Genomic DNA, 18,210 nt, shown 5'->3' with positions numbered 1-18,210 from the left:
TTGGAAGATCCTTATCAAAAGAAGTTACGGAGGCTTCTTCATTAAATTTTCTTATGTAATAGGTCTCCTTATCTCTCTATTCTTCCAATTAAAATTTGTAGCACTTGTTATAATATTTCATTTCCCCGGAAGACATAATACCTTGTATTAACAAGATTGCAAAAATGAGAATTTTCAGGATTAAAAAGAAAAATAGTAGGACGTAAGAATGATATGAAATAAATTTGGATCAATTTTAATTTTTCAGATAATGAATTTAAGAAAACGCTTTTAAGAAATGGGATATGTATACCTCATTAGATGAAGTAATATTTCTAACGTTGGATTTTATAATGTATTGTATTCAAAAACTAATTACTAATTGCCTTATTCAAATAATTTAGTTAACGAGGCAATTCTATCACAAAACTGCAAGGAGTTAAACTTGTAAAAGCCAAAAATTTCTCTAATTTATTTTTAAAAAATAATAAAGATTAAAATAATTATGGGTATCTTTTAAAGTGGAGCAAATTTAAGTACTTTATAACTTTTGTAAGTGATGACACGTTTCGAAAAAAAAAAAAAAAAAATTCCGGCGTTCTTGTATAGATCATTATTTTAGAACTATGACACTTTAGTATAAATAGAACTCGTTTTGCATTGAATTTACGGGATCCTTTCTTTATTAGCATCTATTTTATAGTAAAGTTCATTTTTCGAAAATAATAAACTAAACAGATTATAAATAAGTAAAAATCAGTATTAAATAATAAAACTATTATTACAGAAGAATAATTTTATCATTAAAAAAAATTCGCACTCAGTTCAAAAAGTTTTTTTTTTTCAGATTTCAATTGTTTAAAATAAATTTAAGTTCTTACATTAAGTTATTACATTCCTCAAAAATCTTCTGTAGGAGCTAAAAGTTAAGTTTTGTTAACCAAATATTGTGATTTATTGTTTATTTATCAATTTTTTATTGTTTTTACTTTTTAATAGATTTAGTTTTTTTATATTAAGAGCTAATTTATTGCATTAGGATAATGTTTCTTATGTAAGGAAATAAACTTAAATGTCTATCAATTCTTCAACCTGTTTTCAAAAATTAAAATTTTTGAAGCATAAAAATCATATTTATTTTCTACCACTTTTTAAACAAAAAACTAAATTATAAATAATTAGCTACATGCTAAGCTAAAGCGATTACTTTCTGTTATATGTTGTTAAATACTTCTTTAAAACGTTAGCTCGAAGCTAACAAGAAACGAAAAGTGTAGTGATTCTTATAGAGCAAAAGTTCATTTCATTTAATATCTCACTTTTGCTTTAAAAAAAAAAGTAGTGAAGCAGAGATACCAACTGCTCCGTACACGCCAAAATATTAATAACAATGGCAGACAACTACATTATTTTTGTTTGAATTTCAAAAAGCATAGCAAGACAATTGTTCTTTATTATTTTATTTATAAACAATTGGGCACCTGGGCTGCGCAGCGGCCCCTATCACATACATCTAGAAATTTACATAAGTTCAAAGTGATAACATTTTGATTTTTGCAGTCGATGTGGTCGCTATAAATTACAAGCACTTTGCTTGGGAAACAATTGTTTAAAGAAGTGATGAATTATATAAAACTACGAATTATTTAGAAGTAGTGGTGGATAAAAATCTACTAAAATGAATTTATTAAAACAAGAATCACAACTGATAAACTACCACTTTAAAATATATATTTGCTGTCCGGAGCAAGCTGTCATCTCTGTGTAACGTGGTTACTAGCCAAAATAAATATTATATGTAGTTTAAATAAAGCTGTGAAGCAACAAAATGCCTTTTCTTTTTCTTCTCTTAATATATTATAAATGACACTTTGTGTATAAAATACACAGTCGTTTATTTTTTCGCAACGACAATTACTTTTTTGTCAACTGAAATATTAACAGAATCATTTCTAAAGAATGATTTTAATAATTCAAAATCTAAAAGGATAAAAATTCTATGAAAATTTTCAATTGAAAAGAATGATTTATATTACTTGTCGATGCATTTACTGATTTGCAAAAATAAATACACGAATGAATTTAAAAAAAAAATTGTTAGCGCTGCCAATTCGTCCAAGCATGTTTAGATAATTAGAAAACAAATTGAAATAATAAAATTTTTAAAAAAAATGTTCATAATCTACGTTTTTCACACAAACTGCATTTATGAAAATAATTTTATTCTTGTCTTACCTAAAACAAAAAAGCACGTAGAGAAAGTAATTTCAGACGCAACTTTATTGTGAATTAATGCTACCCATGCTTTTTCTTTTTTGGTGAGAGAAAAATAATACTATTTTCTGTTATTAAAAAATCGTTGTCCATTGATTTGGATGACGGTTATTAGGATGGTTATAAATAAATTGTCGTTTGAAGTGGACTATAAATTAAAACTTAATTAAATAGATTTTAAGCCATTTGTTTTACTCTATTTTGAGAAAAATACATCTATAATTGTTTTCTATGCAAATCTGATGAAGAAGAGTTTGTTTACGGGCAAAAATGACTGGCTACAGCTCAAAATTATTTCTTAATTTTAGTGTACAGTGCGAACCCATATATTTTTTAAATTATTGCTCAGATTTTAATTCTGTAAGGTGCTATGGCAATATCTTGTACGAATGCTTTAAATATATTAGGACAAAATTACGGAAACGCTTCTATACTATCGCTACGTAAGCAAATTTTTTTTACAAGCAATTGTTTTTGAGGACTGTGCATGGCAAAACTGTTGACACAATTCGTAAAACTTTAATCTTTTAGAAATGGGGTCCTTTTCGCTAGAGCAAAATTTGCATTGACAAAAACGATCGTAGAAAGTTAAAAGCTTTTTTATTTTTATTTTCAATATGACACTATAATTTAAAAAACATTCTTATATAAATATTTCAATCCTATAGGATAGTTTGAAAACTGCTGGTAATAGAACTAGAAAGAAGTTAATTAGCTTCCTCTTCTCATTTCGGTCGATTCAAATTTTGAAGATTTTACATGACAAAACTGTTGACGCAATTCGCAGCTTTTTAAGCTTTTAGAAATGGGTTCCTTTATACGCATGCGAAATTTGTCTGGACAAAAACGAACGTGGAAAGTTAAAAACGTTTTCTTTTTTTTAACCATTAGAATATCACTATAATTTAAAAAGCATTCTCAAATAAATATTGCAATCCTGTAGGTTAGTTATAAAACTGATAGTATTAGAACTAAAATAAATTAATTAGCTTCCTCTCCTCCTTTTGGTTGATTCGAATTTTGAAGATTTTACATGGCAAAACTGTTGACGCAATTCGCAGCTTTTCAAGCTTATAGAAATGGGTTCCTTTATACGCATAAATTTGTCTGGACAAAAACGAACGTGGAAAGTTAAAAACATTTTCTTTTTTTTTAACCATTAGAATATCACTATAATTTAAAAAGCATTCTCAAATAAATATTGCAATCCTGTAGGTTAGTTATAAAACTGATAGTATTAGAACTAAAATAAATTAATTAGCTTCCTCTCCTCCTTTTGGTTGATTCGAATTTTGAAGATTTTACATGGCAAAACTGTTGACGCAATTCGTAGCTTTTCAAGCTTATAGAAATGGGTTCCTTTATACGCATGCGAAATTTGTCTGGACAAAAACGAACGTGGAAAGTTAAAAACATTTTCTTTTTTTTAACCATTAGAATATCACTATAATTTAAAAAGCATTCTCAAATAAATATTGCAATCCTGTAGGTTAGTTATAAAACTGATAGTATTAGAACTAAAATAAATTAATTAGCTTCCTCTCCTCCTTTTGGTTGATTCGAATTTTGAAGATTTTACATGGCAAAACTGTTGACGCAATTCGCAGCTTTTCAAGCTTATAGAAATGGGTTCCTTTATACGCATAAATTTGTCTGGACAAAAACGAACGTGGAAAGTTAAAAACATTTTCTTTTTTTTTAACCATTAGAATATCACTATAATTTAAAAAGCATTCTCAAATAAATATTGCAATCCTGTAGGTTAGTTATAAAACTGATAGTATTAGAACTAAAATAAATTAATTAGCTTCCTCTCCTCCTTTTGGTTGATTCGAATTTTGAAGATTTTACATGGCAAAACTGTTGACGCAATTCGCAGCTTTTCAAGCTTATAGAAATGGGTTCCTTTATACGCATGCGAAATTTGTCTGGACAAAAACGAACGTGGAAAGTTAAAAACATTTTCTTTTTTTTAACCATTAGAATATCACTATAATTTAAAAAGCATTCTCAAATAAATATTGCAATCCTGTAGGTTAGTTATAAAACTGATAGTATTAGAACTAAAATAAATTAATTAGCTTCCTCTCCTCCTTTTGGTTGATTCGAATTTTGAAGATTTTACATGGCAAAATTGTTGACACAATTCGCAGCTTTTCAAGCTTATAGAAATGGTTCCTTTATACGCATGCGAAATTTGCCTGGACTAAAACGAACGTAGAAAGATAAAAGCGTTGTTTTTTTTTTTTTTTTTTTTACCATTATAACATCATTTGAGTACCATTATAATTTAAAAAGCATTTCCATATAAATATTGCAATTCTATAATATGAATTCTGAACTGCTGGCATTTTAGCTAAAAAGAAGTTATTAACTTTCCCTCCTCACATTTATCGATCCGAATTTTGCATGGGTAAAAACGGCATAACTTGTAAAAAAGCTGCAAGCAGGATTTTTTAAATTGTTCCAACAGATTTGCCATGTAAAATCAGCCATGACATTTATTGCTAGAAGAAAGATTGTTTGTATAGAGTAAGCATAGAAGTGTTTCCATTATTTTGTCCAACCTCAAGTTCTGTAGTTAACTGTAGCTTTCGCTTACATCTTAACTGTGTATCGATTTTATGTATTTTAAATAGTAAAGAACACAAATGCATAGACATTAAATTTTAAACTGCTTTTTTTTAATAATTGTTTGTTTAACTGAGCATGTTTTCTTTTGGACCTTGAGCCTTTAAGCCACATATTCAATTCAATTAAGTTTCATGGTTGAAAACTAAACATTCTTTTTTAAATGCTTAAAATGCATAAACATACTGTTAGACTTTAAAATGTTTTGTTCATAAGCATGCACGTAAGCATTAAATTTTTTTTGTAAGAGTCCCATAATTATGCACATCTACATTGTCTCAAATATGCACTCATTCAAGGCCTCAAGGATGCTATGTTGTTTATGTTTCTAATGGTACTTGGACAAGTCAAGCTCGTCAGCCGTTGGGAAGAAAGGGAGCTTTTCGTTTGATAAGAGACCACCACTAAGGTGAAAGTGCGAGGTAGCTCAGAACCATAGTAGAGATGCATCACTTAATCATCAGACCCCTTCAATATAGACATGGATCTGAAGGGAAATGAAATTATCTCCATATCCATGTACTGCTCAGAGATCAACCACAGGACTTTCAGTTCCATAGATTTTACAAGAACGTATATCGCATATACTTGGTAGATGTCAGAGGCGTTGAGGATTGAATCCAGACCCCTCCAGACCAAATTCGATGCTAAACACTGGGCTATCATAGCCCTATGATATGTTTTTTGCATTACTTTAAATAGATATCAGTTTGTTGACTACGTTCAATCCCTTTGTGATTTTTTCGTATGGATTAATTTTTAGTAGTTCAGTAAGTCAGAGAGCAACTTCCGTCATTCCTCTCCAGTTCTTTATCTCTTTATTATATTTAAATTAGCAGTACTTTTTGTGTAAAAAAAGTAGTCATATATTTTTTTAAATATTGATTGTAAATCTAGAAAGCGTATCACAATTACAAATAAAATCATGTTGATGTTTGCCAAATTCAACTGGAGCATGAATTATTTGATTACCAGTACAAAAAAAATAAAAAAAATATTTTTTTCTGAAATTATACTGCGGGATCCTACGTTAAGATTATATAATATCATAAATAGTGAATACTTATAATTTACTTAAATATTGTAAGTGATGCCTCAAATGTATGTTGCAATGTATAGTACAATTATTCTTTTTATAGGTACTGCAAGAATAGAAAAATGAGGAAGTCATCTGTCTTTGTCCACTATTTAATGTTTTTTGTGATATGCATAGTTACTTTCGAACCAATTCTATGTGGAGAGTATTCTGAATATCCTTCATACGAATCTAAGTATTAATATTTTTTCTTTCCTCGTTACTTAATCTTTATTGTTTCATTTAAAACTTTGTGTGCAAAATGTTAAAAAATATATTTCCTCTACTATATATTTGTTAATTACGTATTTTTAATAAATTTATAATTTACCACGCATTCCGAAGAAAGAATTATTTTTTCCTTCGAGAATACCACTATACAAACTTAATATGAACCTCTATCACTCGTTCTCGTATCTTTCGTTTTCCGTATGTATTGTTTTGTTTTGTCGGTTCATTCCCGAATGCTATTCTAATAAAGTTAATGATACCCGATTAGATCGTTTCTGAAACTAAAAGATTCTCGTATATTCTATGAGAATTATTTGACATTTTATGTTGACAACGCATTCGTCATTTTCCCGTACTTTTCGTTTACAACGAATAGTCCCTTGAGAAACGATCAAACGAGGTTCCACTGCTCCAAAATCACAAAATGTTATGAGCCCAGATGGCTCAGTAATTACGGCATTTAGAATTGTGTAATATTGGGATTCGATTCTCCTCGCCTATTCGAAAGAAAAAAATCTGACTTAAATTGATGGGTGATAAAGTTGTCCGGCTTGAAAAATAAAGTTGCCCGTTCGCAAATGCTAACCGCATTCCCACAAACATGATATTTGTCTCAAAGTTACAGAGCCTTTAGTTCCATGATCCTTCATGCCATATACTGGTAATGCTTTACATCTTATGTTATAACAAATTAGTTTTCTTATATAGGAATGGAATTTAAATGTCAAGCTCCAAATATCTACTTCATTTTTTTGCTACTTTTCAAATTCACTTTTTGATTTCAAACTCAATTTCGTTTCAAACAAATATCAAAGCAAGATGATGTTCGAAATTAAATTTTTTTTCCCAATCTCCTACAAAAAAAATATCAGTAATATCTCATTTTAAGATAAATATCAATATTTTTGAACCATCTTCTATATATCACCTAAATATCCCTTATATATTGATTTTCAAACTGTATTCTCAAAATAATCATTGAAAATATGGGAAAAAAATTGTATTAATAACTGCAGCCGAAGTGATGCTACGAAATCACGGAGATGTCAGATATTGCATAACAGAGTTTAAAAACCGAAATTATAAGATTTTCTGCACATCATCAACCATAGCCCAGCACCTTGCCTTATTTTTAAGGCTCTATCTTTCAACGACCATGATAGAAATACCAAGTAATTTTGGTTCTGGTCAGACGGGGTGGACCGCGCCTGAGCTGTCACTCCTCTCTCCGAACTTCCACACCACAACATTTCTGTGAGAGGAATCTTTGTTCTAAGAATGTTAAATTGAAAGTTAAAGCAGTCAGTTTTCGAATATTCGCATGGAAATTTCACTACCAGTTTTTTAGTTTTTTGAAAAAGCTCGTCATGTTAATTTAGTTTTTATGTTGCTTAGCACTAAGTTTAACACGATCACGCCGGGGTGACCCACCGGTGGGTCACGCTAGATTGTCTCATCTTGGCAGCGCACCGGAGTAAAAACTGGTAACAATAAATTTCATTTTTTAGTTTTTTTCTGGGAATAATAAAAAAAAAATCCATAACTACCAATTGTTTTTAACGGATGCAATTTTCATATTGAATTGCTTCTTCGCCGTGATAAAGTTCCTTACAGTGAATTGTTATTGTTGAGAATAGATTAACTCCTCCCGAATATTATCTAATATTGAAATAGTTCTTCTACCAGTTTTTTCTCTTTTCCCGTACAAGTATTTTCACTTTTCCCGGCGTGAACGTGTTAATTCCACCTCATAGACTGCTGAACTGAAACTGTCTTTTATTTTAACTTTATATACTATTTCATGATGTATGGGATATGGGCCTTCTGCGCGGCCCAGAGGTGCCCAATTTTTTATAAATAAATAAATAAAGAAAGAACGTGTTAATTCACTGCGACTGGGAAAAACATTGTTTAAAAAATGCAAATTGGCAGTTATATAAGTGACTCAGTCTGGTTTTTCTTTCTTTTTCAGACAGTATGAACATCACCACCATGATTATCATCCACCTGCCAAGAAAGGTGCCAACATAGATATCAACATTCCATTCGACATCCACACTCTGGCTAAAATGGGACTCCTAGGTTTGACTAAGCTGAATCTTCTGTTGGCCTTAGGAAAAGTAGCTGGCGCTAGTCTTGGCGTGTCGGCACTCGGTCTAAGCAAACTAGGGAAAATAGCTCTCCAAGTCGGGGGGCATGGTCATAAGGGAGGAGGAATCGCAATTGACATTGGTGCGCCACATGCCAAGTCACACTCTCATTACGAAGAGAAACATTACGTTCCTGAAGAGAAACACTATTGAAACTGCTAGTTTTTAATATTTTGTAATTATAGACTTATAATTCATTTAGTTTTTTAAAAACATCGTGCGTTTTGTAGAAACTACAACTGACGCCAAAGTGAGTGAAAGTGAGAAGATTTAAACGGGATTGTGACAACCCATTCGTGCCCAGCATTCTTTTAAAATGACGTTTATTTCCCTAAAAAATTGATTCAGTCGGACAAAGGTTTTAGCATAAGATTTATTTCAACCAAAGCAATATGTTTACCGTAATATCTTAATGATATAGTTATTGAAACTAATGTCAAGGCATAGTACTGTTTCAAAGTTGATTGTTGAAAGAAACATCCATTTAGTTTAAACAAAATGCACATTTCCATTTTTTTTTTTTTTTTTGGCCACTTTGTATGGCTGAGCATTAATGGGTTAACTACATTGATGTCATAGAATGAAAGGATGATTTTATTGCGAAGTTTGTAGAAATTTAATGTGAATATTTTTTGAAAGATAGCTTAATTTGAGCTCCTGAAAAATCAGGCTAAGTAAAACGTAAGACTCAAACAAAGTAAAGCGCATTAAAAAAGCTTGAAATGCGTGATTGAAAAAATGAATGTTGCTCAAAATGCACTTTTAAGACAATAAACAACCAATGTATAGCTGCCAACTTGAACGGCCGTTGAGAAATAATTTTCTTACTGGTAGCAACATTAGCGTTTTGGCGTATTAAATCTTGAAGTTTATAGTTTATAAAAAGTTTTAAACTACCACGACGAATCAATAATTTAAAATTATGTGTAAATGAGATTAATTGATTGCTAGTTATTCTAATAGGCCTACCTGCCAACTCTCCCAAATTTTGCGGGAGATTTTATTTTCATATTTAAAGTGGTAGTAAATATATACTATTTTTTCTTTTATAAATTTAATTTTTAAATGATTTTGATCACCACTATTCTTACAAAAATTAAGCTTATATATTAATATGCGTTACTATCATGGCTGTCAACATAATTATTTTCAAATACAACGTATTTGTTTGCATAAAAGTGAAGTTTTAATTCCATTTTAATACCACTGGGAAAAATGATAATGGAAGGGATTAAAAGTTGGCAGGTCTGTAATAGGTGTCTTAATAGTTTCGATTTTAGAAACTTCTTCTAAACTTAATGGTTGTTTTACTTCCACTTTGCTAAATCTTTTTCAATGACCGTACAAGTTGATTGGTTTGCGTGTTTTAAAAGAATTAATTAATGAATAATGTTTATTAGTGAAGTATTAGGTTTCACGCGGTTTCTGTATGGATCTTAGACGTTTTCACGACCATGATTATAAATCTCCATTTGGTTTCTCTCTATAAGATGCAGTTTTTATGCAATTTAATAATATATTCCTAACCAAACGAGAAGCTATTAAGTGGTAGAAAAGGGAGACAATACATTTCAGTTTATGATGCGATATGTTAGCCCATATATTTTCTTCTTCTTCGTCTAAAGTGTTATTTTCAAAGGAACGGATAAGCGTACATTCAGACAAAAAATAAACTAAACAAAAACGACACTTTGAAAAAAAAATCTGTAGCTTTCCGAGCAAAACCAATTTCAAATTTGTGAACTTCACACCCAAATCAAGTAAGATCAAGTAATCGCAAAAATGCAAAAAAAAATTTGTTCACCAACGTTATTCATAGAGAATAAAATACAAAATATAAAAAGCGAACTTTCTTATCAATTCGAAGCTTGCCTTCATATTATTAAGTGCTAAAAATTGGTTTAATGTGTTTTAATAGTGTTTTAATTTATGAAGTGTTTTAATATTAAAAAGGTGCATTCGGTTTCATTAACTCGCATTTCGAGTTATATTCACTTTCCAAACGCGCATTTCGAGCACTGCCCATTTTATAAACAGACGTTTCAAGTTGTAACCGTTTTCTTAAAAACGAATTTCATCAAATTATAATTTCCAGAATAAAAGAAAATATGTTTGTGATGGGTTAAAAAAAAAAAGAAGTTAAACGTACTTCTCATTAGCATATATTTACCTTCCCATTTCATATCTACAACATAACCAATGTGATATTTCCTATTGAGCATTTTAACTCAATCTTACTTATTATAGATTTGAAATTAGTTATCGCATAAATTAGCTAAGTTATTTTGCTATTATCCCTATTTCATTTATCAATTTTGTAAATAAGTGTGTATTATAAAATTTGTCTTCATTATTCAGCTATACGGAAAGTACTGAGACTTTTTAGTGTAAAGTACTGTTCAAGGTTCAGTACCTATAATACTTATTACTTTGAAGAGTTAAACTGTTGCAATCATGTAATAAAAAATCGTGTAAATAAAATTTTACTGGTGCTTGATAATTCTTATTGAACTTTATGGACATATACCTATTTGTTTTTTACACCATACGAAATTATAATATAAACTACGGTTCCCCTTTTTTTGCTATGATGGAACCCTAAAAGATCAAACTTCTTTTGGGGGAACCATGGCTTATAAATAAAGTTCATTAGCAAGTGTGTACAGCTAACTAAAGAGAAAGTAAACATATTGAGAAATGTTAATATGAAAAATGAAATTTTTTTTTTCGTTGTTTCAGCAATAACTGTCTTAAGATTAGGTTTTATGTTATGTTAGTCAGTTGATTTCGCAAATCTGCACGGCTTTAAGTAAAGTAATTTTAGACGTATGCATAAATCAAAGTGAATAAAATGAGCTAAATTATGGTTTTTGAAAAAGAACTATTATAAACTGAGAGAACGTTTATCGGAGAAAAATAATTCTTTATTCTTGAAATTGGTCGTTTTATTTTGAATTTTAAATTCGATGAGAAATACGAATTCAGTACAATTTGGAAATGCATCATTTTAGTAATTCATTCAATATATTGTTATTGGGGAAAAAATTAAGTTTGTTATTTCTTTTTATATTGACATTTTTCTTAAATAATTTCACGAAAATAACCTAAATATTAAACAAAAAAAAGCGATTATTGGTTGAATACAAACCTATTACAGGATTCAAAAATAACTGTTGGTAATAGAAAAAAAAAGAGTCCTAACTTATGGAACCCCTGTGACCTTTCCACGGAAAATTAGGGTTCCGCGATAAACCTCTTGGGAACCGCTGCAGTTGATAATATATTCAATGAGATTTTTACATGGTTTGTAAGAAAGTAATACCCGAGACCAAAAAAATAAAAACTTCAGATGGAATTTATATCTTTTTCATAGATACGTAGCCCATTTTTAAGTAGTATTTCAATTAAAATACATTTAGCCACGATTCTTGATTTAACTCTTTTATTTATCCCATTTATTTCTAGCATCCTTTTACTTTTAAGAAAGATTACAACCGCATACGTAAAACCTATCTATAGAAATACTGCAGTTATAAGAATTAGTCATATAATATACAGGATATTGTTATTGGCAACTAATGCGTAAAATGTACGAATACAATATTCATAAAATAGTGAATATTGCGTTAATTTAATTTTCTTAAAAAATAATTATTTGCTGTTTATAATTATTTTTTTGCCTTTTGAAACATTTGCGGTTCACTAATGAACACATTTTGAACAAAAATATCGCATAACTCTTTTAAAGCGAATGAAACGGAATTAAGCTAATGTAATTGGTACCCATTGTGCATTAATAAGTTTTTCTTTTTGGAACTTTTAGTGCTTAGCCATTTGACGCAGAATTTTTATTAAACAAATTTTTCATACTTTTTTCATTATTTTGTATTAATTTAGGTCAAAATCCGTGGAAAATATTATAGATTAATATATTACTTTAAAAAAAAACTATGATTATGAAATACAACATGAAACACCAGTGACTTTTTCTGCGTTACCTAGATTGCTTAATTCTAAACAATAATTTTTCAAATTTGCACTTATTTGCTGTTAGGATAACATATAAACAGCTATTCATTATTGAAATTTTTTTAACATACAAAATCAATAATTTATAAATTTTTGAATATGAATGAAGTAAAAAAAATTTTTTTTTCAAATTTCTTTTTTTGGATTTTGTGTTTTTCTACAAATATAATTCCGACAATCTGATAGATTTTTTTAGTTACTATAAGACTGTTTTCTATAATTATGAAATATTAAAATATATTAATGCTTGTAATTAGAGCGTCAGAAAATAGCAAATATGTAAGGAGGACACTAGCGTCAAAGGGTTAAATTAAAAAACGGTAGCACTTTTGTACTATTAATTCTTTTATTCCGAGTATATTCTCCACATCCAAACAATAAAAACATAGATGAACAGTGTACAGAAACAGGGTGGGGAATAAGTCGGAGATTTTCTTGGAGAAGTCTGTAGCCTTCCTGAAATAAGCAAAGAAAAATTATGTTTGCGACAGTGCTATAAGCAGGGTAGCTACTTATCCGGAAAAATTGGTATTAGGACATTTTAGTTTTTCTTTCAGGAAAAGTATACTCACTAAAACTACCAAGTGAAATTGCATATTTCTTACACCTGTAGCAGGGATGTCACTGTTCCGCTTAATACAATATATTGATTATTTTAATATGCTTATTGAATAGTAAAGCTTGTGGAATAAGAATAATTGCACACATTCTTTAACCTCTTCGAGACGGGGAGTCATATAGGGATTGTCAGGGTGGCGGCATTCAGGGTAAAAAAAATATATCTGGTAGGCAAAATATTTCTATATCAGTATATTTGGGGGAAGGAGTAATAACAGTTTCATTTGCTTAATATACCACTACTTAATTCAAAATAAAAACTATATTTTTGAACTTTGCACTAACATTGATTAGTTCCAATGCCATTAGTTTCAGTCGCCCTAGGGCATAACACAGATCAGAGGTCTAGTGCCCGCTTGCGCGGGCAGGTACCTTGCCAAATTACATGATCTAGCTAACATTGATTAGCTTTCCTACGTATGTCCCTTTGAGATATTTCATGATGAATGAAATAAGGGCCATTTTGGCCTCAGATGCCCAATTCTACAACAACGAACATTGATTAGCTGTGTTAAAGTAAAAGCAAAAATAAGACTATTTAATTAGAAAAAATAAGCCTATTAGCTACCGCTTTTTATTTATTTCCATCCTGAATCTGGGTCCCTACGAGTACATTTATGACTCGCCCGTTCCGAAAAGATTAAAATATCGCCACGAAAATACTGCCAAAGTTGTATTTCATAAGATACTTCGAATGTTTGATATGTAGGGGTGGAAAAATACTTATAAGGAATATAACTAATAATAATAATTACTTATATTAATATACCAAACGTATTTTTTTAAGGTCATCAGTAACAGACCACTATGAACGTAAACCAATTAAAGATAGAACCATTTAATATGAAATCTATTAAAAATTAGAAAGTGGTAACAAATATATGTTTAATTTATAATTATAATTGGTTTGTTTTATTTACTTGTCAACCACTACAGCAGTGATTCTCAACCACTGTGCCGCGGCACTTTTGTGTGCCGCCAAATGTTAGAAATGGTACAATAAAAATTGTAATGCTTTTGTTTATTACGAGTAAAGTTTAAATTAAAGAAAAGTGCACATATATAATATAATATATATATATAATATTATATGTATGTATAATAGTATATTTATACTTTTATAATTTTTCCACGCTTTAACCGCGTGAACATCTTTCTCGGCGATTGTCTTGTCTCTGACAATCTTAAAATAAGAAGGAAGAGTTTAAATTGTCTTTGACAAAAAATGTTGAAATAAATAGAAAACTCAATGACTATTAAAATTATAAATTAACAAAAGAAAGAAAGCTAAATATTAACTTTCAAACGGAAATAAAAGCTAATCATTAAAGTAAGCTATGCAATTTATAATTCTAAAAACAAATTAACAAAGGATAACTAACAAAAAATAAGCTAACAATTAATAATTAGCAATAAAACTAATTAACAAGTAATCGCAAAAAAATAATAATTAATGCAAAAAACTAACAGTTAATAACAATAGAAAACAAGCTAACAATTAATAACTAGCAAAAAAATAAATAACTGTTACTAACTAATAACGAAAGAAATAATTAATCCCATAATAAACGTGCTTTTGTAGTACATATTATTTTATTTCACATTCAAAATTATTTTCACAAACTATTTAACACAGTGTGTTATAGGTAAGTAAACAACTTTTAAACTAATTTTTTTCATTGTGTGCCGTCAAATTTCGAAATCGTTAAAAGTGTGCCGCCGCCAAAAAAAGGTTGAGAATCACTGCACTACAGATTCAATTCTCAAATATATATGATAAATTTCTATCAAGTACTTTTAAAATAGAATTTGGGTTCACAAGTGATTCGCTTTTTAAATAATCTGCGCAGACTACTTATAAGAAACTGTGTGGAGGCTTATGTTGACATAGATCAAAGCGAAAAAGAAAGAAAAATATGGTAGTAAAACCTGACCAGTCTTGATTTTTTACAGGAAGAGTAAAATATCCGCGACTACGGAGATTTATCAAGAGCACAGCCACCCCATAGACTGCTGAACTCAAACTGTCTCTTATTTTAACTTTTTATACTATTTCATGATGCTTGGGATAGGGGCCTTCTGCACGGCTCAGGTGCCCCATGGGTGAAAGCCCTTATATAGCAAGACGGAAAAGCGAAAAACCTGGTACGTAAAACATTGCATTCCAGCATTTTTTTCGAAAAAAATGAAATATTTGTAACTATCAAAATTTCTTTTATAATTCTGGCATATATATAAAACTGCTTCTTTTCCAAGATAAAGTAGATATTCTTGAAAAATTTAAAAAAAGAATAAGTAAACTCCTCCCCAAAACTAGCTATAACTGAAATGGTTTTACTGCCAGCCTTTCCTCTTTTCCGTCTCGCTTTCACCCCTGAGGTGCCCAATTTTTTATAAATAAATAAAGAAAGAAAAGATTTATCGACAGCTATGATATAAATTGCTCCGGGGCACCAATTTTTTGTTGTATTTATACAATTACTTATAAATTTTACCTAAAATGGGTGTGGGGATTTAAAATCTGTTATAAGTTTTGTTCGAAAAGATACTGACTTTTTTTTTAAATCAAAATTATATTTTTCGTCCGTTCTTCACAGTCTATTTTTTAGACTTGTCAGACTTAAAAGAGAATTTATTTGAAATAAAAAACAAAAAGTTGCCAACGAAAAAGGGAAAAATAAAGGTGAGAAATCAAACTAGAAAAATCGCAATAGACGAGAGAGAAAAAAGACGAAAAACAGAATAAGAAAAACCACAATGGTCGAGAGGAGCAAATCAGGGTAAAAATGCATTTCCACGTGCCATAGAGTGATGGTGAGAAACTAATGTTGTTAACAAGGGAAACATTCTTATGAATGAAACAAGATTCCAGGGCATTTAGATGAGCTGATGTGACTGAGGTGGAAATAATTTTGGTATTATCAAAATTGAATATAGGCCAGCTGTTGAATTTGAAACGCTGGAAACATGTTGACTGTTATTTGCTTATACATATTTATATATTTTTGAGTGAAGGAAGATTATAAGCAGGTAATATTTTACCACTTCCATTTCTTAGGATTATTTATTTATATTTAACTTTGTTTCTGCTTCCTTGTGATGAATAAGAAATATATAAATAACATTAATTACATAAATAATATGGTATAGGTAAGAATAACGTAAGAAAAGAAATAATAAAAAAATTAATTAAGAAAGAGATTTATCCCCTTAGTAAATTGACCACTAACGTAATGCACCTCAAATGATAAACTGGCTTCACTGTATTAAAATTTTTTGTCCAATTTCGCTTAGTTGTCAGTTTCGTTAGTTTTTGAGTAAAGGAGTGCAAATAAATTCAGTTACATACAACTTACTACAATTTTTATTCGAAATTTTTTTTTCAACACATGACTGAATACACAAAAGTCAATTTAATGCATCTAGTTTTCTTGTTTCATAAGAAAGAGATTCTGACTTTAATTTCTTTTTCTCGTTAATGTTGTGAAATTTTAGATGTACCTTCTCTCAGCATCTAAACAAGATATTGCTTCAGTTTTTTTTTCACTGAATGTTTACATATATACATTACATTGTGATAACTGTTAAGACACATCTTTGGCAGACATTTTTTTTTTAAAAATTATGACCTGAGAACTTTTAATTTTTAAAAAGTTTCATCAAAAATCTTTCATAACTCAAAAAGTGTTTCTGTTAACGCTAAAACATTATCACAGAATACAACTGATATAATCTAAATAAAATATTCTCAAAAAATTTCAAAGCGATTTGATAAGTAGTTTTTTTTAGAAAAGGTACACCGAAAAAGACCAGAATTAGCATTATTCATATATGTCCTACCGACTCCCTTTAAAGAACAACATCTTGGAGATTCAATTATAATCTGAGAAAATGCATCATCAATATTATTTCATACATTGACAGAATTTATAATCAGTATTATTTTGAGAAACCTGACAAAATTAATAAAAAATGTTATTTTAAAAATATAATAATCAATGAGAATGTAAGTAAATTATCTGCTAAAATTATCTGAAATTTTTTAATTGTTTTTGAAACAAAACATAAATAGTAATCAAATTAAATAATAAGTAGTTACTAGAATTAAATACTTACTCACTGTATCGGCTTCGGAGAAAAGATGGTATCCATTTTTAACAATTCTCTCGATGCTTAAAAAAATATTTTACACATTTTAGTACAATTAATTAATATAATAATATAGTTTACAGACATAAAAATCAAAAAAAATTTCTATATAAATTGTTATTACTAAGGACTTAAAAATTCCCAACTCCATAAAAAGTTAATAAGATAAATAAATGTCATGATAACCCCGAGGAGTAAATTCTTTGTTGCATTTTTACATGTTGTTGTTTCTAATGCCACTTGCCAAATACCAGCATGCCTGCTTGGTAAAACCAAGCGAATTTAAAAAGGAGGGGGTGTTTCTTGTTTATAAGTGGCGCCATATACGGCCAATAATACAACTTCAGCCACACACATACAACACAACCCATTTTTAAAGAGCGGATCCATTCATTCATTCACAGATCGTGATTTTGACTTGAACCAAAGAACGAACAATCTCCAATTCAGTACCCCCAGAGGTCTAATTTGTTACAAAAACTAAGAGGACTTTGTGGTCCCGACAGGTTTTACGTGCACCGGTCTCCATTTACTACACGGTGAGTCTTCGGCCGTATGGAATCGAACTCACTACCACTTTTACACCGAAGGCCCTACCTACCAGGCTTACCGGGCACACATCTTTATCTGTACTTGACCTTACCTAATTCGAGAGTGGGTATTTCAAACCTGTTCGTAAAGTTACAATTTTTGTCAAAATGATCTTTTTAGTTTGGTTTGTTTTCGTCTGAATGCATTATAAAGAACATTTAGAATATATAGATATTGTTTGTATATATATACAAGCATGTACACTTGTCTGCTTGCCTAAAAACGAAATTTAAGACAAAAAACACATGAACATGAGACACTAAATTATCGCATCATAAACTGAAGCGTATTATCATTTTCTACCTGCCACTCCCTACGTAGCAAAGAAGAGGAGAGACTTAGCATTCCCTCGAATGAATTGATTTGGACTATATTATTGACTTGCATAAAAACTGTAACTTGTAGAGAGAATTCAATTACAGATTTGAAATCAATGACTCGAAAATGTCTAAGAACCGTTCAAAAATCTCCTGCAACAGAAAA

At 29.7% G+C, this 18,210-nt stretch overlaps 2 protein-coding genes across 6 annotated transcripts in view; one reads left to right on the top strand and one right to left on the bottom strand.

Annotated features, from left to right (window-relative positions):
- The window catches only part of LOC107456399 (uncharacterized), a 28,257-nt gene extending 17,417 nt beyond the window's left edge, over positions 1-10,840 (top strand). Inside the window, exons 1-4 of one of the 3 annotated variants that reach the window (XR_011636974.2) lie at positions 1,540-1,637; positions 6,004-6,155; positions 8,163-9,303; positions 9,597-10,840. Coding sequence is in view for 1 of the 3 variants with exons in the window: in XM_016074260.5 (XP_015929746.1) it covers positions 6,043-6,155; positions 8,163-8,493 (444 nt within the window). In the remaining 2 variants the exon portion in view is untranslated. Of the gene's footprint in view, positions 1-1,539; positions 1,638-6,003; positions 6,156-8,162 lie in introns of those variants that run through there. The other 2 variants (XR_011636973.2, XM_016074260.5) reach the window with 2 other exon arrangements.
- A 1,856-nt stretch (positions 10,841-12,696) lies between these two features.
- LOC107456328 (uncharacterized) overlaps positions 12,697-18,210 on the bottom strand; it is a 28,449-nt gene continuing 22,935 nt past the window's right edge. For all 3 annotated transcript variants that reach the window (XM_016074181.4, XM_087160906.1, XM_016074189.5), the window contains 2 exons: positions 17,104-17,159; positions 12,697-12,825 (listed from right to left, as the gene is read on the bottom strand). In XM_016074181.4, coding sequence (XP_015929667.3) covers positions 12,716-12,825; positions 17,104-17,159 — 166 coding nt within the window. In that variant the 3' untranslated portion in view covers positions 12,697-12,715. The remainder of the gene's footprint in view (positions 12,826-17,103; positions 17,160-18,210) is intronic.

This window comes from Parasteatoda tepidariorum, chromosome 4 (assembly GCF_982258835.1).
Source record: "Parasteatoda tepidariorum strain Cologne lab strain chromosome 4, Ptep-v5.0, whole genome shotgun sequence".
Taxonomy (NCBI): domain Eukaryota; kingdom Metazoa; phylum Arthropoda; class Arachnida; order Araneae; family Theridiidae; genus Parasteatoda; species Parasteatoda tepidariorum.
Note: the sequence above shows the minus strand (reverse complement) of the source record. Positions and strands in the feature narration are given on the sequence as shown.